This window comes from Frieseomelitta varia, unplaced genomic scaffold (assembly GCF_011392965.1).
Source record: "Frieseomelitta varia isolate USP_RPSP 00005682 unplaced genomic scaffold, Fvar_1.2 scaffold_587, whole genome shotgun sequence".
Taxonomy (NCBI): domain Eukaryota; kingdom Metazoa; phylum Arthropoda; class Insecta; order Hymenoptera; family Apidae; genus Frieseomelitta; species Frieseomelitta varia.
The window spans coordinates 660,587-685,748 of record NW_025110353.1 but is presented as its reverse complement, the minus strand read 5'-3'; the positions used below and the strand labels follow the sequence as shown (position 1 = coordinate 685,748).

At 44.0% G+C, this 25,162-nt stretch overlaps 1 protein-coding gene across 9 annotated transcripts in view; it reads right to left on the bottom strand.

Annotated features, from left to right (window-relative positions):
• LOC122534329 (latrophilin Cirl-like) overlaps positions 1–25,162 on the bottom strand; it is a 413,745-nt gene that overhangs the window by 11,376 nt on the left and 377,207 nt on the right. For 5 of the 9 annotated variants that reach the window (XM_043664848.1, XM_043664854.1, XM_043664850.1 and 2 more), the window contains 12 exons: positions 13,199–13,305; positions 10,228–10,411; positions 9,702–9,880; positions 8,302–8,943; positions 6,573–6,984; positions 6,181–6,406; positions 5,906–6,071; positions 5,594–5,808; positions 5,284–5,387; positions 4,088–4,132; positions 2,453–2,621; positions 1,092–1,313 (listed from right to left, as the gene is read on the bottom strand). In XM_043664848.1, coding sequence (XP_043520783.1) covers positions 1,092–1,313; positions 2,453–2,621; positions 4,088–4,132; positions 5,284–5,387; positions 5,594–5,808; positions 5,906–6,071; positions 6,181–6,406; positions 6,573–6,984; positions 8,302–8,943; positions 9,702–9,880; positions 10,228–10,411; positions 13,199–13,305 — 2,671 coding nt within the window. Of the gene's footprint in view, positions 1–910; positions 1,314–2,452; positions 2,622–4,087; positions 4,133–5,283; positions 5,388–5,593; positions 5,809–5,905; positions 6,072–6,180; positions 6,407–6,572; positions 6,985–8,301; positions 8,944–9,701; positions 9,881–10,227; positions 10,412–13,198; positions 13,306–13,669; positions 13,777–25,162 lie in introns of all 9 variants that reach the window. The other 4 variants (XM_043664849.1, XM_043664857.1, XM_043664855.1 and 1 more) reach the window with 4 other exon arrangements.

The window sequence follows — 25,162 nt, the reverse complement described above, 5'->3', positions numbered from 1 at the left end:
TGGTTAAGCGCTTAACTAGTTGGATAGAGCGTTTCGAAATCCCTTAACTTTCTGCGGCACTGTTTCTAAATACTAATCACAGAGAGAATCTGTTGCCTTTGTTAAGGCAACACTAGTCGCGTATCACTGCGAATATTTACGAAATCGTTGCTACGAAGATAATTACTTAGAAAGAGATTATTCGAAAAGAGACGAACGAGAGATTCATATCGAAAGAAAAAGAAGAAGAAGAAGAAGAAGAAGTGTGCAGCGCACAGCCGACCATCTCTTGATCGGTTGGTGCGGAACGGTGACAGTGGGTGCATCGTTAAATTGAGAAGGAAGATTCGACTGAAAGGGTCTCGCGTACTAACGGCTGTTGAAACCGCAGCGGAAACCCATTCCTCTCAATCACGTGAATGATCGTGTAGCGAACAAGGAAACACGAGTGCTTGGTTGGCATCGCGGTCGGTCGTCGAAAGAATTCGCCCGATAAAGGTGTAAGAACCTTGCGAAGTTATCAACTCGAAAGGCTGGTTGAACGTTCATGGAGTGAGTAACAGAGTGGCGCAGTGTGTTATAATTCCAGTACTATTAATCATACTTGCGTTACTGGCAGAAACAAGCGATAGACGGAAAGGAAGAATAATAAAAAAGAAAAAAATACCGTGGTATAATAGAGAGCGAATAAAGAAGAGAAGAGAATCAGTTAGCGAGCCAGAGAGACGTAGAGTTAGAAAAAGAGAGAGAGAGAGAGAGAGAGACCTATTTTCGTTCGTCCTCCTCTTTCGAAAAATATTCCCTCTTTGTCAATCGTGTCTTTTTTACATTTTCTCCTGCGTGACAGATATACACAGCTGTCTCAAAAATTGCTCGAACGAACAAAGATATCGCTTTTTCTCGGTTTGGTGTAGAAGCGGCTATCGGATACCTTGCTGAGCGGGATGCCTATTGTGGTTGCTAGGTGCCATCATGTGCATCTGGTGTGCCCCGACCGGCGACCTCAGCGACAAATTGTTCAGGTTCACGTTTATCGAAAGATTCGTATTGTTACAGGCGGCGGTCAGGTTGTTGTGATTGTTGGGCGGTGACGTGGTCGTTGTTGTACCCACATTGGAGGCGGCGTGCGGCGACAATCCGGAGCTGTCGGTCGTCGGCGCCGACGGATTCGACGAGGTGTTGTGAGAGGCGAAGTCCTTGCCTCCATTAGCACCACCGGCGCCGCCGCTGGTACCGGAAGAGCCACCGGAGCTTCCGGCTACCGTCTTCGAGCACCTCAGGCACTTGGGCAGCCAGGAGTGGCGGCGCACGAACTTCCTGTATTCCTTCCTCACCTGCAATGGCGAAGCAAACCCACCCCCCGAACGAAAGGTTTTTTTTTAACGGTGCACAAAGAACCAAGGCAAGTGCGAGCGCGCGTTCGTTTCTCGTTCGTTCACGCGTGAATAATAATCTTAAGAAATCAAAGAAAAACAAAAAAAAAAAAAAAAGAAACAGAAAGAAAATAGGTTGAAAAGTATGAAGAAATCTTCGAGGATGACGAGACGATGATCGAACGATGGACATACATCGATATGTAATACGTATATATGTTGAGAAACATGAACGATCAGTGTTTACGAAGCGTTGGTGCTAAATTTAGTAGATAAATCAGGAAAAGAGCGGTGCATCCTGCAGTGGCAACCAAAATGTAAAACGTTGTACAAACAAAAAGGAAGAAGATAAATGAACATAACGAGCTGCAAATCAGGCTAAAAGGATCCCGGTTAATTCGACAAATAAACGTGGGTGATTTTCGATTGCCACAGCACTTTATTTGAGACTTCATTTGTTGTCATCGTGTTTTTGTTTTGCAATTGATACCACTACGATGACTAGATTGCGTCGCGTTTAACATGATTCCTCTCAAATGATCCTCTTGCTTATGGAGTTACTTGCTACTTATGTATATAATACGAAGAATCCGCTTTTTCGTACATGGTGCATCGAATTCTTATGTTACAAGATCCTTGACTCGTGAATAATTGTGTTAACTATAAACCTTACACGACAGAAACGGTTTTACAATTTTCATTATATAAAGTTCCGATTCGACGACTGAATTCACTTTCGTTTGAACTTCGCGTTGACATAAGTTCCTGCTCCTCGAAATAATGTTTCGCGACTGCTCGATACAAAATTGAAAAATACACGCAATATAATCCACCGAGTTTTGCTGCTTCTTTCGTAAACAATAATAATGATAATAATAATAATAATAATAATAATAATATCATAAACAACTCGTAACATTTTCTCGCAATGCTAATTCTTATTTAGGATGCCACTCGAATTTCATGTTGGTTTCATTGACGATAAGAATGCACGACGAAAGATGAGAAAATGAAGAATGATTCATCGTTGAACATGCGCGTTAACAACACCAGATAGTTTAAAGTAAGGTGGACGTTTGGACCCCGACGTATTCCCTTACCTTCTCGTTCTGAACGCAATGGAACACAAAGATAAACAGCCCCTGCAGACTATTCAATATGGTGAAGATGTACGCCATCACGACTGATTCTTGGTTCAAGTAGAGAAGCCCGAAGGTCCATGTGAGTCCCAGTAGAAAGACCAGGACGATCGCTCCTCTCAGCCATGCCCTGATCAGAAAATATCAATCGATGAGTCACACTGAAGCTAACATTCTCAAGGATAAGATAATCGCGAGCGATGCTTAAAGGAACGTGAACGTGAAGTTATCGGCATGAAAAGTGAACGGATAAAGTACAGAGTAACCAGAGAGAGAGAGAGAGAGAGAGAGAGAGAGAGAGAGAGAGAAAGAGAAAAAATATAAGAAAAAAATGGTAACGACGAAAGAGAAAGAGAGAGAGAGAGAGAGAGAAAGAGAGAGAGAGGAAGAGGGAAGTGAAGAGGTGAAAGGAAACGATTTTTAGTTTCGTGCCATCGCAAGAATTAAGGGTAACGTGCTAAGTGATCGATGATGGTGTGACTTTAATTCTAATAATTCCAATGCTACATTTGTCACGTTCTTATCAAAATGGAGCGGCGAGAACACGGAAGATTATCAGGGGACGGCGTTATGCACCGAAGTGCACGCAACATTTCGAGCTGCGCGATGCTAACGTGTACTACTAATGTTGCTCGTTTCTACACGTGTGCACGTGTCGCGTACACACTCTCCAACGAAGCATTAGCATCGTTAACGTTCTCGCGAGTCTCGAAAGCGGCCGGCGTCCTATAAGCATCGCACACACTGTTACTGTTTCTTACTTCTTTCCTTCTTTTTCCTCGTATCGACGTTTCTTACTATTTTCACGTCTTTCTTTTTTTTTCTTTTCTTTCCTTTCCTTTTCTTTTGTTTTTTAGTTTTTTTTTTTTTTTTTTTTTTTTTTTTTTTTTTTTTGTTGATTTACTGGAAACGATCAAGACTACGGATCTACGGGAGGATCGAGGGTACACGAACTACACAAGTAGGCAGGTGTTTATTACTTCTAATCTCGCGCGTATTCACTAAGCTACTCTCAAATCAGGCGTTTATACCCGAAACTAAAGGATAAATACGGCATGCGGTTTAAGTTGTCGTATGTACTCAGAGGAAAGGCAAACGGCGTGACGTAACTAAGGAGTTCGGAGAATATCGATCGTCGTCACGTGTGCTCTCTGTCAAGCATTATCATGAATACACCTCGCTACGTAAGCTGTTGGTAATTGCAAATTGCTCAGGCTTGTTTCAATCAATACGAAAATAATATAACAATGGCAATAATGACATTTGCGATTCCAGTGAGTTGCACGGATCAATGATTTGTTTGATTAAACGAACAGCATAATTTATTTTCCTCGCGAAACAGACTGCTACGTTCTACGTTCTACATTCGCAAGAAATGAAAGAATAAGAGAGAAAAAAGAGAAAATGAAGTGACGATTATCGTGTTAAGTTGCTTCGAATGAACAATGAAACAGAAACAAAGAAAGAACAGTGAATGTGTTAAATGAGAGAACGGTGAAATTAAAGGCACGGGAAACGGCGATTAGTAATAGAATAATGTTATAGTGAATGAACGAGATGTGAGTACATAATAATAAAAATTGGTAAATATCTTACAAGTGCGCTTGCAATTTGTTGGGAAGAGCATTCTCTTCCTTTCCACTACCAACCAACCACGCCATGCAGAAGAATGTAGAACAGTGTAGACAGAAGTGGGTAGAAGATTTAATACAAAAATGAAACAAGACAGCAAAGTTAGGTGATTGTTCCGGCACCATTTAAATTAATTGATTATTTCAAAAAAAAAAAAAAAAAATAAAGTATAGTTTCGCTGGTGCAATACTCGATTCGTATTACTATGCGTTATATCATTGCGTTAGTACACAACAGGAGGAACGTTCACACGAGAACATTTAATTACGTTTGAATTATTTGAAACAAAAACAATGAAAATGAAATACCAAAGGAAGGTAAAATGATTGGAACAAAAAAAAAAAAAAAAAAAAAGGAAAACAAAGAGAGAGGATGATTTTTATTTTTACGATAAAGCAACTTCGATAATAAAACGAGTCGAGTTTGCACGAGAATTTAACCACCATCACCAGCATTTCCATACAGAAATTTATCAAGTTGACACCGTTGTCGTTATTACTATCTATCTCTCTTCATTCGACGTATTTTTGCTCGTTTCATTTAAATCACAGAAAACACAGAGCGCAGGCTAATTATCATCGTACTCGTTCGATTGTTCGTGCGTCCAATTTCTCGTTGAAGCATGACTCGACTGTGACGGCATTTGTAATCACGTATAATGTTTACGTTATCAAATCATAGATACATGTATATAATATAAATATATATGTATATATAATATATATATATACGTAAAATATATACGTAGAACCATATCCATATATAGTACCTAAGAATTACAGCAATACAAGTGGTGTGTCGAACGAACGGAAATCTTGCGGTCATTCCAACACAGTAAATTAATAAAACGGAAATATATATATGTATATATAGAAACGAAAAGAACTCAGCATGGCCGCCAAAAAGATGCGTGACAATAAAAGACTCTCTTTCGGGAGATATCTTTAAGCAAGTAAAGCTTGCGAACGTGAACCGAAAGCACCAAACAAACATTTCGATTCTACTCGACGATAGGATTGATGTATCTCGAAACGTATTAACGGACGGACTCGATCGATTACTTTAATATAGAGATACGTAATATATATATGTATATACAAATTCGTTGTTACGTTTCTTGTACGTGTACGAACAACAAACACCGGAATTTCTAGGCTTACCTTGCGCTGGCCAATCGAGAGTGCTCCTTACTCTTCATCGCTACGGTGGTGTTTGCGTGTCGGCACATCATATAAATCGCCATCGACAGGAATACCAAGTTTGCCTAACCAAGAAAATCGGATAACAGCTTTTGTATCGAGCTTACCCCAAGGATGGAATATAGATAGGTACATCAAGTATTCATACGGTTTTACGTTTCATCGAAACACTCGATGCTTTAAAAATATTACCATGTTAATGCAATATACGATACGATACGTGAATCGATCACAGTTTATCTCGTATTTTTCTCGTAAACAGTCATCTTACCAGTATAACAAGTATCACTGGTCCAACGAAGCTGAAGATGAAGTAGTTGTCCGCGCGTAGCCAGCAATATCGATCGGTACCGTAACTGAGAGGATCGATTATACAAGAAATCGCAACGACCAACAACGGAGCACCATAAGCGACCAGGTAATACCAGCGTAGCCTTGACTTTTCCGCTTCGAACACCTCGATCAGCATGACGTATAATTGAAATCCTGCAAGAAAATCGAAAGAGAGTCAAGCTCTTGTTTCACGTTTCGTTGGAACTTCCTATTTGCTGTTCGCGAGTATTGTATTGTCTTCGAGTGATACCTTCGAGGAACATCCAGGCGAATGCGCAAAGAAAAAAGAAGTGCAACAATCCAGCGACGATGCCGCAGACAATTCTCTGGTTCGTTTGTCCGATTCCGCAAACGAATAAAATTTCCGCGATCAGCAAGCACACACAGAGATTCTTGTGGATGGTTGTTCTATCCGACTGCAATAAAATGGCGTGAAATGTAGAGGATCTTCGGTAGAGGTTCGATCGATACAAATGGAGTTTTCGCACGTTGCGATCGATGCAAAATTCACCATGGAATGATTACCTTTAGTCCACGAAATAATTGGAAGGTCAGAATTGCTAGAACCAGGCAAACTACGGAAATGATGCAGCCGATATAGGTGATGATCTGCAACGCGACTTGATGAGCGATATCTAGTCGGACGGCGTGCACGTCCATCAGAACAGCGAAATTTGTAAGATGATTGCACTCGCATACTGTGTGAGTCTCGTTGGTTTTTCGTATCTCGCAACCTTCCTCTGACCAAGCACTGAAACGGTGATTAGAACCAGTAGAATTAGTAGAACAAACGTTATCTTTATTGTCCTAAAGAAATGAAATTATCATCGAATCGAATATAATTTTAGAATAGAACACGATCGAAGGCTTGAATTAACAAAAATGAATGATGAATGTAATCAGAAGAGGAAACTTACCTCAAGATGTAATCCCAGAATACACAAGTCGGATTGGTGACATTCTCAATGGATAGATGCTTGAAATAGACTTTGACAGGTTCGCTGAGTTGTATGTGTCTTCCTTTACCCAAAGACGCGGAGATCACTTTGCTATTTAGAAGCCTGGTCGTGTTCCTTTTCGGCAGTGGTTGCGGATCGTCGTTCATGACTAGCGATGATACCTCGGCTTGCGGCTGCAAGATCTCCTCGAGCCTGTCAAAGGCCATGAAGACCAAACGGACAATACCACCCTCGCTGTTCTCCAGCAAAGCTCCTCTGGTTAACTCGACACGATCGTTCGAAGCTGTCCACCTCTGTTGAGCTGCCTCCGTTGGGAACACCTCTAGATCATCGCCGATATTCCGGGCATCCAGTACGCGTACCTCCATCACTGTTTTAAGAAAAACAATATTAATAATATCTGTCGAATTACGAGTATCAAAAGATATTATCGGAAAGAATCGAGGATACGTTTTAAATCCAACAGAAAATGCTGAAGAATTCTTTCACTTCGATTGGCGTTTTAAATCTTGGAGACTTGGTTTATTCTCAGTATCAATCATTTCGTTATAATCTTGGCCTTCAACTTTGTGACGCAACATTGTAGAAAGACGTTCAAACATGTACGTTTCTTCCGTGGAAGCGCGCGTATCGAAATAAAATTTATATCTTTGGGGAGAAAGGTGTTGAGACCCTGACAGGATAGCTTGAAGTTAACCGAACTTCGTAACGTTCGTCAATTCCGCGATCATAAAAGTACAGTTGCTCGACTCATCTTCACGGGCGAACAATGAAATTAAACGCGCGTAACTTTTCTGTCGGCCATTTTTTCCTAGGTGTTGTCACGGTGCACCCCTCGTCGTATATTCCGTTCGATCTGCCGTGACGTCGCCGTCTGACAAGAAAAATTCGAGGGACTCGCTCGGCGATAGTGGTAGCTAGTTTTCTGTTAGCACGGAAGAAAGAACACGGATAGACGACGGAATATTATGTTACATGGCATCCGGCCGGCTGTCGCTCATCAAACTCATCTTCTTTTTGCCCTTTACTGTTATGCTATTTATCACGTGCGGATCTAATGTTGGTGCTACTTCGTTCGGCCGCGACTCAGAAACTTGCTTCCAGCCTCAATCACGACCGCGCGTTACCTACGTTACTTTCAGGAAGTAAATCAAATTGCTCGTAATTTTCTCGGGGTTTTGTTGTGTTAATGCCGGGTAAGAGAGAAAGGTAAAGCTCGGGTTACAACATTATCCAGCTAGGTACCGGAGAATTACGATGGGTTTGGATCTTTGTTTTATCTACGCCGGATATTACCAGCGTCGCATTCCGCAGATAAGGGATCTAGATTTATGCGACCCGATGCTAAAGTCAGACCTACGATACTTGCATGTCCATTGTGCTAGACGACTCAACGTTAATTCGTTATACCCGTCTCTGCCACTCCTTTTTACTCATCACGGTTCGCCGTCCTTTCTCCCGTGTCCTATCATCCACCATCTAAATTAGTCCGCGGCTAATTTTTCCAATCGACGCGCTTCGCGCGCCACGACGCAATTCCAACTAATTCGAGATTACGCGTCGCTGCTTCGCATTTCTGTAATTACGCCGCTTTCAAACAGACCGCGAAACATTCAGTTTGCCGCGCTTATTCAACAAGTTCAAAGTATACATACGTATACAACAGGTAGCATGCAACAATACTCACGTATGTTCCTTCCCTCGTGAGTGATCGTTTTCTCGTGCATCAGCGTGTCGGCCAACAAAAACGCGTTCTCCTCGAGCCCGATCAATAAGGAGGTCGCGACTCTCATCTGCTCCTGATGGCTAAGATCCTTCCAGGATGCCATTTGCGCCTTGTCCAGTAGATTGCTCCCCGTTCTCACGACACCTTGCAGCAGCTCGGTTACGCTGACCTCCCTCTGATTCGCGTCCTGGTACGTCCTTATATCCTGCGCCATCTTCTCCGCCATGTTCTTGATGATCTTGGTCGTGATCATCATGTCACCACCGTACAGGCCCCTGCTGTTGTTCGTCACCTGCGATAACTCCCGGCTGATTCCGAGGATCACGTCTCCTTCCGTTACCCTGTTCTCGAGCGTGGTGAGCCAAACGGAGCGGCACTCGCTCAGATCTGGACTGTCTCGATGCCAGAAGGCCGTGTCCCCTCTGGCCAGGCATCTCCAGCGCGCCAAACCGTTGGCACCGCCTGGACAACTCTGAACAGCCACGTCGCCGGCTCTGGTCGTGTTCCACGACAGGTTCCTGGCTATCACCGGGGGACACACTTGTCTACCGTAGTCGTACCATTGGCCATTCGAGCTGGACTCCGGGTAGAGCGTGCTCGGCACTGGAATATTTGAGTTAGTCACGAGCGTTAGTTGGCCTGTTACTTGGCTTTAGTTAATGGCGTGGCTTTAATGTGATTCTAGTGTCCGGTCCCCGGCGGACCGGGGCTTAGCTTCGCGCGCAACATCGTATCGGGTCGGTGGAAATGGAATTTTGGATACCCAAGGGTGTCTTAATCTTTTGCAGTGATTGTTACGAGTTGCCGAGTTACATCGAAGTCGAAGGTTGGTTAACTGATACGATTTATACGGTATACGACTGCCTGCTAGGTATTTGCCTGCTACTTTAATACGCGGTTGTACGTTTACACTGTCGGAGCAACTCTGGTGGGGAGATATGATTAATATCGGAGTAGGTAACTGGCGAGAAAAAGAGACTTCGGTAACTAGAGCTCGATTTATGCAGTTTCGGATATCTTTACAAAGTTACTTTCATCTATTATCTATTCTTGGAACTCTCGAGTTTCTGACAGATAGTCGATCGACGATGCTACAAATTTATTAGACAAGAATCTAGTTTCAGAAACCAAAATTATCGGCTATTACATTAATAATTCATCGTTCTCACTCTTTTCGACTTTGCACGCGCGGGCGCGACGACTGCACCGGAGAGGAATTAGCTTTTCTTCGCGAAGTCAAAGTTCTCGAGCGTCGACCTTCGACCTCGATGATAAAACAAACGATACATTTTCTTTAACAAAACGCCATCAACGCTTTCCTCTCGTTTAAGAGAGGACCGCTGAAACACTCGAGAACTTACCAGTGGTCCTTCGACTTGTTCTCCAAGGAGCGAAGGTCGACGTGGTTGTGGCCTGAGTGGTTTCAGGAACGATCGGAGGCACCGCTGGTCCATTCGCAGACGGAACATTTGCAGGAGATATTAAGTCTTGATCCACTTCAAGGACCTCCGTATCGACCGGCGACCTCGTTGACGTGGGGCTGTAAAATGGAACGGAATTTGTAATTTTCAGCGACGCACGGTGCCCCATCCCGCGCTCTCTCACTCCCAGTTAACACGACGTAACGAAAATATTTTTCCCCGCCGTAGAAAATGTAATAAAATTCTGCTGTTTTTAATAGTGCAGCGTTTCGATAAGGTTGTTTTTTTAGTCAACGTCGACGGGATGTCTTTCTAATCGTGACAAAGTCACGTGACCGCTGAATGTTCAAAAAAGAAAAAAAAGAAAAAAAAAAAGAAAAAAGAAGAAAATCCTCGTTATTTTAGCTCTACAATTCAAATCGAAAAAACCTGTAAACGCAGAATCTGCTATCTAGAGTGTACTGACCTTGGCGTGGTGGTTATTGGGAGCGCCGGGCTGGACGGTGCTGGCGGCTGCGGCGGCTGTTGAGCCGGGGGTGTCGTAATCCTCGAAGGAGGCCTGACAGTCGGCTTAGCCGTGCTCCAAACGTTCGGCTGAGAAGCCATGATCCACGGAGGACTCGGACGGGACGTTGTCGTGGTTGTTGCCGCTGCAAGTGTTTCGTCAAGGGCTTGTTTTAATTCGTTGAGAACGAGAGATACACGAACGGTGGAAGAACGAAATACGGGCTGATGGCAAACACGCGGAAAGTAGAGACGCGCTAACTTTCGGGGGAGGGTTACTCTCGCGACATTTAAGAGCTCTTCTCCACGAGCTTATAGGATCCGAACGCCGCGTATAATTAAGAAGGAAAGTGATTTGAGAAACTCGAAGACAGAGCTCTTGGCAGACGAGCTTTTCGGCCCGGCTCAAACGACAGGGGCATTTTAAACTTGATCGCAGGCCAGAGGGCGGGGATCGATTTCACGCCGATTCTACGTTGAAACGTTTTCTCTCTCCTAGTGCCAGTAACTAACGGTCACACTTGTTTTCTCGTGGAATTACCACCTCACGGTGAAAACTTCTTTAATCCCGACGAAAAATTGATTAATTAATTAATCTTCCACGAAGAAAAATTAATTGCGGCGATAGCGATTTCTTGAAATATATTACCGAAGCTATATACTACATCTCGAACAAACGACTTTGAATTAAAAATTTGCAAACACCGATTTGATTGACCGCGATCGAGAGAAAGATAAACGACAACCGCTCTTGGAAACTGACGATTATAGTCTCTACGACTGTTGAACCTCATTGTAGTATTTCTGTCGTATTATCTCGAACGTATGGATATATGTACGTGCACGTTCCATTGACATCCTTCGGTCTTCATGGTTCAATATATCGGCCGGACAATCGCGACACTGTGTATCGATCGCGACAGAAATATTCCCGAAAACGAAAGCTGCCGGCCGCTCGGCGAAGTCGAAGCGAGCGATAGGATTAGCCTACCTTCAAGGCCGATATCGCGACTATATCTGGCCTAAGAGGAGAAAACGATCTTTAACCCAAGATGGCGACGGCAGTTAATCCCTGAACGGGATGGTCCGCGTATTTCGCGGTACTATCTCTATAGGGGTCATCTTTATTGGCCGAAGGGGTTGGCGATAAGGTAAAATACCGGACGTCGCCGATGTCCGTTACGATAGTCGGCTATGCAGGAGAGAGACACCCGTATGCACGCTGAGAGACGAACGAGAGAGAAGTTGAGAAGCATTCTCGCTCGTGGTATCGGGGCTACCAACAGATCCTTTACTCCCCCTTCAATATACACGTCGGTTAGACCGATCTATCGAGTCTCCTGGATATTGATCAGACGAGAACGATGCGTTTGGAAACCGCGAGAGACAAACAGAGAGAGAGAGAAAGAGAGAGAGTAGAGGGTTGACAGTTTATGGTCCAATAAGTGATTGTGTCGTCTGGTAGTTTTGGTAGATCGTAACGCCAAAAGGTCGGGAAAGTCGTCTTTATTCGTTCACTACTGGTTAAGTCTGCCTTGAACATCGTAAAGTGATCGAACACTAGCACCTGCGGCAACTGAAGTTGCCATTTTATAGCGTTGACTCACGTGTGAGTCAACAGAGACACGTTTCTGATCGAAAGTATGAAGATATTCCTGTGTTTTACAATTACAATTTTTGATTACAATTACGTTACGTTATTATTATTGGACGTATGTAAATAGCTAACAGCAAGATTGAATTGAGTACTGATAATTGATCAAAGGCAAATTAATAAAAGATCCTGATACAGATTCGCAGTCGGATCGGCGTTTCGTCATCGTCGAATCGCAGCATCATCGAACGTAACGATCGATGCTTGCAGTAATCTTTCCTGCTTTTCTTACTCTCTCTCTTTCTCTCTCTCTCTCTCTCTGTCTGCCGTTTCCTCTTATTGGACTGTAGAAGAGTTTCATTACGATACGAAACACGTCAGAAAAGTTGGATGTGCAGCCGCGTGTACCACCGCGTTACCGATCCCTACGATCGATTTCTCGATCGCAAAGATCACGTCTTCGCGAACTCTTCCATCTCTCCTCTTCTTCCTCTCTCACTATCGTTCTCTTCTCCTTGCGCGATCTTTTCTTTTCTCTACTTTATACTCCGTCTGTCTGGAGAGCGCATAGCCGATGCAAGCCGCTGGAAGATCTTTATCGGGACACGGGCTCGCAGTTACGTGGGCAACGTGAATCATAAGCGCCGGCTTCGGGAAATTCTAATCGATTCTCGCGGTCAGTCGTATTAGCTTTTTAGCCGTTCGCGATATGTATCCCGATAAAAGTAAAAAAAAGTGAATGTCGAGCGTTGGAACGCGAGAATCCTCCAGGCGCGTACGATCGTTTCTTGGAATTGCATAGGTAAAAAGAAAAAAAAAAAAAAAAATAGGCGATTGGTTTTTTCGCACGATCAATATCAATATCAAATATAAAAAGAGAGAGTCAATGGTTTTACTTGTTTCAAAAATATCAACTGATTTCAGAGAATGGATTTAAAAGAGCAAAAAATTCTTTCTCTCTGTGACGAATAGTTCTTGGAATTACTTTACAATACATCGTAACGAACGATCGATTGATTTAATTAGTTTAACGAACGCTTTGTGAGTTATTGACGCAACGCGTCGTAATAACGTTCAAATAAGAATTAAGTGAATAATTATTCAGAATGAAAATAAGGTACCGCAAACGATATAGAAAAAGCGAGTGATTCTAGTGGTTAGTGGAAGATTTCTCCTACGATCTTGGAAAGGTATTATATATACTGGAAATGACCGCGAAGTCGACGCCTATGCAATCGTTCGCCGTATCTACGGAAGACCGCTCGTAGAATAAACGATACAGGGTACAGAGATATTACGAAGGGAAGGGCGCGTACAAAAATGGCGGAGTCTTACTTACCGGACAGGCAACGATAATGCGCCTCGAGGTACTTGTGCGTGTTGGGACAGGGATCGCCGAATTGCAGCGTCGATGCAACAATGCTGCAGTTCTGCTGGTCGTTGCACCTGGGTTGCGATTGGTCGGTTAACATGACAAACGTACACCCTTACCAAAGTGTACTGAACCATGGATCCTGTCCCTTTTCTCTTACCGTCATGGATGCTCGAATGGAGGGGATACGCGAATAGAGAGACTTTTTCGACGAAATTCCCACCTTTCGTCCCTTCTTTACGCCTCCTTCAGCGAGGCTCATGCCTTTCTCCAAGATGTATTTTAATAACTTTTTCAACATAACCGAACCCTTTGTAATTTTCAATTCTTGTAACGACGTTACGTGGAATCTTGCGTCGAATCTTGGAAAAAGTCGTGAGCTCTCGTCGTCGACCGAAGAAGAATGTTCATCGGTCGAAAAGAAAAGTGTGCACCAACCTAGGCAATAGTACTGCGCCTCGATGTACTTTCCGGTTCCGGGACACGGGTCCTCCTCGAAAATCTCGCTGCGTACGTCCACTGAACAGGAATTACGATAATTGCACCTGCAATCGTCACGTGAGCAAAAGTGTCACCCTAGGGGGCAATGACAGGTCACGAAGATTCGATGAAATGGATTTCTTTAACGAGAATCAATGGCGTCGATGAACTGTGCGAGCAGGTCTGCCTCAACGTTCCTTTGACTCGCAGCTCGAATTACGAAAACTCCGAATGGTATTTACAACCGAGAGAACAGAGAACGCTTGCAAATCAAGCGTTACACTGTCTCGTTCGATTTTGTATTTTGTTATTTCCAAACGCGTCGCGGACAGCATTCTGGGAGGGTGTTAGTAGCAACAGATGTTCGACATTCGCGAGGTACGCGTGTTAGCAAATGACAACAGAACAATGAGTTAGTAGAAACAGAGGTTTGCAGTAGTTCTAAAAGCGCAGTATGCGATCGTGGTAGAGCGGATGGACTCGTACTCGCAACGTTGTGCGCGCAATTATTTCATGTTAATGGTACACGCGATGTGTGCAGAAAGATACGAGTGTCATGCAGAAAATTTGAAGTCTAAACTTAAGCGCGCTTAGAAATCTTTCTAAGTGAGATGTTCTTCTTTTTTTTTTTTTTATTACCTCGTCGTTCAATATTGCAATATAGAATCACCGATTAAATCGAAACCACCGTGTCAAGCAGAATTAGGTGGCATTTTTCGTGGCATTTTATTCTCGAGCACGCTCGAAAGTATCGATCTCACCAAATAGCAAAAACTTTCGAGAGGAATTCCGATCCCCCCTCTTTCCGAGCAATATTTTATGAGAGCCTTCTTCGTTAGAGGGTACCTTATTGCCGGATTAGACGACAACGCGCAGTGAGGCTGTGTTTCTCCGCCGAGTTTTCTACTTATTTCCAAATCTTCAATCACTTCAAAGATGCTTTCGCTCGATTCTAATCCGGACAATGTTTCGTTGTTCGCGTGGCTCGCTGGTCGTTTGATTTAAAGTGAACTGTAATCGTCTTAACGGCGAAAGCAGCTTTCGCCTCTTAAAACAAAATCGTTCCATTAAAAATAAATCGATGAATTAAATGCGACCTTCCGCCACTTCGTACGAAACGAGGGGCTGCCGATCCCGCTTTTCAATGTTATCAGAAAAATCTCGTTGACGCGAGAAGAAACACGGAGAACAGAGAGAAAACGAAGCCGTCGTAACGAACCGATCAATAACGCGGAAGCGCGCCCCGACTTAATGATCAGTTACGCCTATTAATTAATGCTTCGTGCAGTTTGTATTCCGACTGCATTTCCGTACGAGGTCGAGTATTAATTTTCCTGCTCATTTTTCCAATCTTTCTCGGAGCAAGTTAAGTTAAACATTCGCGGGGAACTTGTTTAAAGATATCCGCGAGTTTCTCCGCCGATGGAATACTTGAATATTTATTCCGAGGGCATTTTAATTTGTTTAGAAGATAAATAGACCATATTTCATGACGTATTTACTCCATCTCGAGCACTAATATTACCACTGTGCGCTGTGTAAATAACTCTTTTCAATTTCTCTCGCGAGATTCTCACGGTGCATGCTATATTCCACAATAAACGTGAACGTAGCCAATTTCCCACATTCACCGCGATCAAACAGAAACACCCAGCGGTTCGTTGGTGAACTCGTCGCTTCGACCCGGCCAACGCCGCTTCCTTTCCGCATAATACACGTACGCGGGGTCCGCCTTAGAATCGGCAAAGTGTGCACGGTTTAATCTCGATCGGGAGGGGGCGAGCCATTAAAGCGAGTGCACGGCCCATTGTTGGCCAGGCGGAGCGGTGTGCAGGTGCAAAGCCCACACACGACTTGTTATCGGTGGCAGCCACTATTTCGGAGGATTAACCGGCCTCTGTTTTCACCGCGTGGAAATTTCAGCCGAAACTTCCTCGCTCCCCGATCCTTCCAATCGTCTCGAAACAATTTTTTCCCCCCGTTCGTTCAATCGGGACTCAAACACGCGAATCTCCGCGTGCGAACGAACGACGAACGAGCAAAACAGGAAAGTGAAAAGAAAAACATTCCTTTGGAGCGTAGAAGGATTTAATTCGCGCGGCTGACACGACGACAATCGATCGACGCGAACCGAAAGGGCGGGATTCCCGTTGACTTTGCAAGGGTTCCGGCCACGTCAATTTGTCGTGATTCGAGTGGCGTGTATCGACAGGCTACTGGGAACTTCTGGTTACTTCGCGTAATTGGCCCCCGTTCGTAGATTACTATGTTACGGGAGAAGAAAACGGGAGCTAGACGTTCCTGTTATCGACAAAATCCGGCTTGATTTGCGATTTTTTACCCGAGTGGCGCGCGCCACCTCTTTCACTCACGCTTACATCCGTTTCGTTACACTTCTCTAAATTCGTTGAACGCGCGCCCGATGATAAACCAGAGTGGAAAAGAAAGAAAATTACAAGAGTGAAAAGTATTGTATTTTGAACGCGGCTAATAACGCGACGTCGTTTCGTGTCCCGGTGACGTCGCTCCCTTTTTTCGTCGGGGATCGTCCTCCTCGCACGCGCGCCACCCGCCACCGAATAGAACCACCACCGGCGAGGGTAAACGTAATTTCAGACGGATAAACTACGAGTGAACACGAAAAATCGCCATTTCGCGGATGTTGCGCCGCACGTTATTAAGGCCTTCGGTTTCTTTCGACCCCTCTTATAGCCCTCTCCCGCCCCCTTCTCGCTTTCATCGTTCGTTTCCATCTGGCCTGGCCTGGCCTGGCATGGGAGTCGCCGCGCGTTATGCCTGCGGTATATCGCGCGCGATTCCGTTCTGCTTGGTGGTGGTCGTGCTTTAATCATCAATTTCACGATGATTCAGACGGGCCTTCCGACTCGCGTGGGCCGGCTACGGATTTAATACATTTCGACCCGTTCGCGGCTTGCCCCGTTATTTATCTGGGCCAACCACTGTTATTTTTTCGCCGGGCCGACGTTTCGGCGCACGAAAAAGGAGTTTCAACCGCGAAAAAAAGGCCGCCGGCGCGACGTATCAAACGATGTTCAGCTATCTCTTTTTCTTTCTTTTTTTTTTTACGTTTTCACGGCCGCTTCCTGTCCAATTGCCTCCTCACATCGCGAAGAAACGCGTATAATCTATGCATAGAACTTTTGATAGACTCCGCGTCGGTTTAATGACTGTTTTACGCGTTACAAAGAGAGCTCTAATCTCGTTTCTGGTACTGCGTTAAAATTTCAATTTCGATGAACTCTCGTTTTTTTTTTTTTTTTTTTTTGTTTGTTCCCTCGGTTTCTGCAACGCGTTTGCATACCGATGTTATAAACGTTATTCCGATAGATCAGCGAAGACAACAGATTAGCTCCCCTTACGTATTTACAAGAAAGTATAAGCCAAAAGTAGTAATCCATGTGCACGCTTATTGAACTGTGATTGAGTAGTGTCTTTCGATAGTTATTTTACATGACAGAGTAAGAGAGATAGCGGAAACACCTCGGAAGTGGATTGAACGATCAATTTCAAAGTTCATTTGCAACGATTGATCGCGAGATATTTCGAAACGTGTGAGTTTACCCAGCCGGAGAAGAAAAGATTATGAATTCCTAATGAAACTCTACCTGTTTCGTGAAGCAGTTCTATCGTGCATGCTTAGATACGAGTCAGGTTCATCTACACGATTTAACACCTTCAAACATAGTTGTATTTACATTCCACGATATGCAAAATTTATCGTTATTGTTACGTGTAGCCACGCGCCTCGGGTCAGATCAAATAATTCACGGCGATTTCAGACGGCCGCCGAAACGCTCGCCTGTAAATGTAATAACCCGTAGATCACGGCCCAACGTATGTACGAAAGATATCCGTGGAAAACAGAGGAATATTCGAAACGAGGGAAATTCTTGTTTTCATGCATCGAGGAAAGGAAACGATTAAAAAAATTGGCTTCCCCTTCGCTGGAGGGGAATTAAAAAGGCCGTTAAAAAAACCCTGATTCGATCTAACCGCTAAATAAAACTCGGACTTAAAGTCTTCCGCAAAAGTTTATTCAAATGATAGCTCGAAACCCAGCGTTTTTCTCCTATCTAAAATTCTGCCCGATGATTTACGATATCCTTATTTATGCACCTAGCGTTTAATAACGCCAAAGGGAACGACACGACGCCCGGCTGTCACGCGACACCTCGAACCCGCGTGTCTCGCGGGTGAAACTTTTGTGGAAACCTGGCGGAGTAATTTCATCGAGGCGGAGTAATTTTATTCAGCGAATTTTTTTCTTAATACGTCTCAATACGCCACGTTATTGACCGATCGATCAATTTTATTCGCACACAATTCTCTGTTCTCCAATTTTCTATCTTTTATACGTTTACTCGAATTAGACTTTCGCGCGATTAATCTTTCAGCCGCTAATCGAATTGTATCGACAGACCAAGCTTCCAAAACGTTTCCAGCGATTAATCTTGCTTTAAAAGCAATCTCCGCGTTCTCTGTTGTCCGTGGACTTAAAAGGAAGAATCATTCGGCGCGACACGCGTCCAAAAAATTGCAATGCATTTTGCTGCGAAAGTATGCTTCGTAACCGATCGATGCTCGAGTTTTTGGCCGATTAGGCGACACGAAAGCGGCACTCGCGTGGAAAATGGCCACGTCGAAATGAGGTTCGTGACGATGGCCGTACGGATTCGGTTTTAGTTCCGGAAACAGGGCCGCCATAGGGCGGAAATGTCGGCAGATCGCGACGAGGGAAGCAGAAACCCGCGACGCGAATTGATCGAACGACGGGCGATGGCACTTCCGCGCGAAATTAATCGAACAAAGTCGAGGTACGATTGGCCTTTTTCTCGTGTCCCGTGGCTTCGAATATAGCGACGAAAATTATGAGGAATCGGCGAATCGAGTCACGTCGTTTCATCGAACGCGAGAGCAAGAAAAGAGAAACGCGTGAATAATAAACAAATTGAATGAACGAACGGTAGATACAAGCGGCGGCGGCGGCGGCGAATGTTCGTGAAACAGAGACGAAAGAACAGGGACGAGACGTTTCCCGTTCCGGCTCGTATGACTTTTTAATCGACGAAGGAATTTCTTTGTGCAAGGAAAGCCGAGTCGCCGAGGATTGTTCGCGAGTCTTGGAAGGGACGGAACGCACGAGCCACCGAAAATCACACGCCGAGAAACGAGATCGTTTCCCTTTGACGTTTCGCGAAAGACATGGGGGCACGATTTCGCGCGCTGGACGCCAGCTTTCGAGGCAGAAAGGGACACGACCTCGAAGGACAAGGGCACACGCGTGTCGAAAATCGACCGATTTGAGAAACACGATCATGTTCGTTTGCGAACGATTATTATCGTGTCACGCGCGATGACAAGCGGAAGAGAAACCTTCGTTGGTGGGTATTTTAAATACCGATCGTGTCTTGAAAAATTTCTATCGATGATACTAACGGAACGATACGATCGAAACTCGCATGGATTATTTCCACGGGGGAGGAGATAGTACGTTTTTTTTTTTTTTCTTAGTTCGATTTAACCACCATGTCGTTAATTATCCGTTGACTAAAGTTGGATATTATTCCGATTGACGTATTAATTGATTGTGCCACGTTCGTTTTTCTTTCTTTTTCTTTCGGCTGATGCGTGATAGCGGAGTAAGCGAGTAGCGGAATGCAATTAAAATACCGTATAGAATTAGATCTGCGAAGATCGGAAAAAGGCAAGAACGGTCTGCAATTTGTTTCAGTCGGAACAAGCAATTAATCGATCTTACGTTGTCTACGGATTACTGTACTTCGTCACGAAGCTGCTTCGATTCGCTCGTTTTGCGAGAGGGATGCCGCAGATACGCTGGACGAGTGGCCAAGTAATTTCATCCTTCGTTGCTTGTTTTTAGCGTAACACGGCATTTCCCCACGCGAGCACTTTGTATGTTCACCGTGTTAAACAATATCGCGTCCTCCTCTGCAGACGACCCGTTTTCAAAACCGAATTTTCGATTAAATCTTTCTGGAAATGGAAATCAATTCTCTCTTCCCCCCCCCTTCCTCCTCCCTCCCCTTTTCTTACTCTTTCTTTATCGAAGCGAAATGTTTCAATCTAATGACAGAACGAGATATAGCGTAATGAATGGAAGAGCGAGAAGAGTTATTTAGTGCAGTATTCGCTAGAGGAAATTGTTGTTTCAGATTGTGATCAGCCGTGAGAAACGAAAGGGTGTGACGAACTTCGACGAAAAAGCCTCTCCGATCCAGATAGAATTTCCCCCAGGATAATTTCCCTCGCAGAGACACCATAGGGACGTGTGCGCGATGATTATGCCAGAGTGGAGAAACAAGAGAACACAACACAGGAGCATCTCTTCGTAGCATTCCGGACGGTGACAAGAGTAAAGGGGAAAAGATCCATGGCAGCACACGTGGCGTTTCTGTTTCTTTCTTTCTTTTTTTATGTATAAGTATGTATATGGTTATGTTTCCTTTCCATTACGAATCAGACCTGGAATAGTAGCATCGCAGAAAGAGCTCTTAACACGTAACGTAATTCATATGTATTCTTCACCCAAACGAGTTAACCAACAAATTCTATAATGATACGATGATTCTTTTCACAGTGACTTCGCTACTTTGTTATCGATCACTGGACAAATATCACGATTTAAGATCTCCTTCTGCGAATTCTCCTATTACCGTCACGATCGTGCATTTCAAACGTACAGTTCTCACCGCGGACCAAGTCCCAAAGAAACGTATTATCTAACACCGCAAGTTTACGAGATCGTCGATCAAACGAAATCCCTTGATGCATCATTGCAACGAATCCGCTGACTGGCCAGCGCAAAGCGTTGCAATGCTCGAATGCAGAACGTGTGCACGATCGTGGCTGTAACGAGCTGTACAAACATCCAGCAACACTTCTACGTCTGTAAGAGTACATTACATAATAAACTTTGAGGCATGCAGTTTGGTCGCTTGTGTGTCAAGATGGAGCAAGGATATCACGGAAAGTGCAATATATATATACATTGCGTATTTTCATATATTTCAAAGAAAAAAAAAAAAAAGAAAAAAGAGAAGAGAGAAGAAGAATTCGCTTCCTCTCCCTAGATATCTGAACTATAGCGTTTTAGATATCAGCCTCGTAATTCCTCGCAGGTTTTCACCCTCTTTCTAGCTCTACCTGTATATACATTCGTTTCGCGCTTCCACCCTGTATCTGCCTGCGCGCCACCCTACAACCCCGTTCCACGAGGGTAACGAGAAATATTTGTCGGACTTTCGCCGCGTTCTCGTGATTGGAATACTTTTAAGTACCTAACTGGGAGCTCTCTAACTCTCGTGCCCTCTCTTTCTCCGGCCTCGCCTCTTCTTCTCTCCTTCTTCTCTCGTTCGAGTCTCTTCCTCTTAATCTGCCGGAGGATTAAACGAGTTTGCCGAGAGAACTTGAAGATACACGTAGAACGTGTGCGGATACGGTCGTGTCTTATTCTTCGAGCAAGTTACACTCGAAAGTATGGTACGAACACAATGTGGTTGTTGGGTTGGCTCAACCCGAGATATTAAGTCCTCGAGTATGACTATAGAGATTCGGTTGGTTCTTTAATAAAGCTGGTACACGCTGGCACGATAAACGCGTACCGCGCACCGTAGATTAAGCTGGATCAGTTAAATTATAAGCCGTTTTCCTCGAGATAATTTCAACGAATCGATTAATTATCACGGACGAAAGAAACGAGGTCGATAAAGCAAAGCCTTTCGCAAAACGGTTCAACTGGATAATCCCGCTAGATTATATCGAGCAGCGTAGGAAATCACATTCTATTAACCGGGATCAACGCGACAATGTCGTAAACGCGTTCTCACGATGGCTCTCTCACTTGGGCTGGGAACCGCAATGCGTTGGTAGTTTATCGGCGGTCGAACGCTTGCTCGCCAATTACAGTCAACGTCTATTAACGTTTCGACCGACCATTTAAGGGACTAATGAAAATCTCGGCCAGGGTAAGCCTCTCGATCGTCCTCGAGAAAAAAATTCGAGCGGGAACCAGACAAACACGTTGGAGTGTATTTTTTAAGCGAAAGAGGGACCTCGAGCGGGTCGATTGAAAAATCCCGACGAAACGGTCGGACGAGTAGAGAATGGTGTTGCTGCTTTTTAACGAACAGCCAGAGAGATTGGAACCAGGTGAAGAGAGGAATTAAAAAGAAGAAAATTTAAAAAAAAGAAGGGAGAGAGAGAGAGAGAGAGAGAGAGAGAAGAAAGAAAGAAAGAAAAGGCGAAAGAACAGACAGAACGATCGAGAGTTACAGTTGAGAGAGGCGAGAAGTAACCACGACAGCGACTATGATCGCGTTAACGTTTTTCGATCGAACGAAAGAGCTAATTTCGTATAATGCGATTATCGAATGAATTCGCGCGGCTGCAATTAGTTTAGGCCAAATGCCAAGCCGGGACAGACCGAGATTGGAGAGGGCCGGCAAAAAATACAGCTTGATCGAATTAAAAGAAATCGGACGAGCAGCACGGCGAGTTATAATTTTCGATCGGTTGATAGAGATTGACACGGCTTACTCGACGCAAATGCAATTACCAGAGAGGGTTTCTGCTCGTGCAAAATTAGCTCGAGAAACTGGCTGGGTTTTTTCGAGCATCGATCGATTTCGATCCGACGCCACTTTACCTTTTCATATCGTTCATCGATGAAGGATATATCCATTGTCGAACGTATTCCTATATGCGTGTCATTATATTTCTCGTCCCTGATACACTTTAAAACATCTTTCAACATCGTCAGAGCGCATCTCGTGAAATTTTAATCAAGAGTGTTGAAAATTCGATGAAGATTTGCAACGCAATACACTAAAATCCAAAAATAGTATCGGAGAACGAGTTAATTTGGCTCAAAAGTGATTTTTCGTCGAAAAATTACGGATACTTTTGCGAGTCTCACTACAATCATTATATTCACGCAAGGAACCCGTCGCGATGAAACATTTCTGTAGAAAAATGAAGGTTAAACACGAACTACCCACGAAAACAACGTATACGGTGATCATTTCATTAGTAGCGATAACAGAGAAAGAGAGAGAGAGAGAGAGAGAGAGAGAGAGAGAAACTTGTTTACCAACGAAACGCTGATCAAGCTTTCCTCCCCATTTTTTCTTCTCGTTTCTCGTAAATATCTGACAGAGCAACAAAATAGCATTTCGTGGCAGACCGACCAAGACTGAGTTCAGCTGATTGCGATACGAAATTACCTTCTTCTCACGTTTCCTTGACACGGTTAATTATCCTCTTCGTGCACAATGACGAATCGTGAAATTGTTTAATGTATCTACGTCGGATCGATTACGATCCGTAACATATACCCCCATGTACCGTGAAACAAACTTCTGTCTCTCTCTTTTTCTCTCTTTCTACCTACCCTCGCGCCTTTGTCTATTTTCCACTCTCTCTTGTTATTTTCATCTGTGCACGATCCCTTCTTTTCTCTTATTTTTTTTGACCTTTTTTCCTTCTTTCAGTGATCGCTCGTTATTAATTGGCAAACTAACAAGCGCCCGAGGATCAGGAAACGTTGAATTTAATTTCCGAATGTAACGAGAATCGACACGCGTATCGCATTGTGTCATCGATTATCGTCGGTGTACAGCGCGACTGAATTAACACCGAGCGATGCTGTCTACACACATACATATATGTATATTTCTTGTTTTTTCTTTTTTTTTCTTTTTTTTTCTTTTTTTTTTCAGTCAAACTCGGGCGGCTGTGTCGCGTTTGTTAGCCAAATATCAACGGTTCGCAAATCCACGGTGATCGTGGCCATCCGCGTTAAAGAAACTTTAGAAAGCTGTCAAAACGATATTCTTTTGTATTTTTTTCCTTTCTTTTTTTTTTTTTTTATTTTTCAACGAGTTACACCGCAACGTTTGAATGATCAAACGTCGAGAACATTGTGAATCTCGTAGCGGTGATTGGTTTTCGTTTTTGTGAAGATAAACGAGAGGAAAGGAACAAAAAATAAAAAAAAAATAAATAAAAAAGAAAGAACAGGTTGATAGAAAAGAAGGTTCGAGGATCTCGAAGTTTTCGAATTGGTTCCCGTTCCTCGCCGGCCTGAGTTAACGACGAGAATCGAATCATGGAGTGGCTATTAGCGCAATGTAATTACGCCGCGATTGCGCAACCTGGTGGAAAGAATTCGTTCCCACAAGATTCGGGATGGCAACAGCCTCGCAGCGAGTTCTTTCAGCTACTTTTCTCGATGATCACTTTGTATTATGGCGTATACCTGCTCGTCCAGCTGTCTCGAACGTGTGGCTAGTTCGCACGAAAAGCTTCGGAACTTTCACCCTCGACTATAACGTACGTATTGATCGAGGAAAGAAAAAAAAAATTTGGAAAATTGCTTCTCTCAATCTGTTGGAAGCGTTTTAATTATACACGAAGTTTGTTAAAATTTAATTTCAAATTCAAGTGTCGCGATTGTTGAAGGGATAAGTATACGTATGTATATCACCGACGTTCGACTAACAGAAAGCTGACGATGACATCTCTGTTTCGTTCCAACGCGCTTATGTATCGTGTGTCTATGATATCGTATCTCAGTCATCAAGCGTTATCAAGTAATTAGAGCGAAAACAGTTAACAGGTTGGTTATGCAAATCTACTGTAAATATAAATCATCGCAAGAAAAAAGAAACCAAGCCAGCAACAGTAAAAGAGAGATCGTAATGACCGATCGATCGCGACTCTCTGTTGATTACAGTGATTTCGAACGCCACGCCTTTGACGGCGACACATAAAACGCAGCTAATTCTCACGCTGAAGCCCAAGCAAATTGGTCATTCTTTCCCGATCTAATTGCTCGCCGACTCCTACCGCGGCAGATTAAGAGTTGAAAATCTAGCCAAACCAGCCGCGTCATTTCTCAACGCGGGTGTGTAATGAACATTTCCACGGTTACGCGCAGCGCGCGTCATTAATTCCGTAGACGGAGTTTCGCAGCGGAACTCGGCCGTTCAATTTCATTAATCGTCCCGGGCAAAGCCCACCCTCACTCCTCCCATCCCGTCCTGGTTTCACTTAAATCGTAATCTCGTACGTGCCCGGCACACCCCCTGATAAATCTGTTTCTAACCGGCCTGTACAACCGTCAATCCGCCGTTTCGACGCTAGTTTCCAGCTTTGTCCGTAACCCATCGCCGTTAATCCGCGATCAATGCTCCTCAACATGGCGCGTGGATTAGACGACCCCTCCATTTTGTTGGACCGAGGTTGCGAGGAGGGTTGCGTTTCTTTCCTCGACGAGGAGTCGTTGATTTTCTGGGACAATCTCACGTGCACGCACGTTCCCGAGAAAGCAAAGAATAAAGAAGCAAAGAATAAATTCCAGATCTCCAGTTTTTAACGATCGGATTATTTTGAGCTTGACACTTTGCGTCG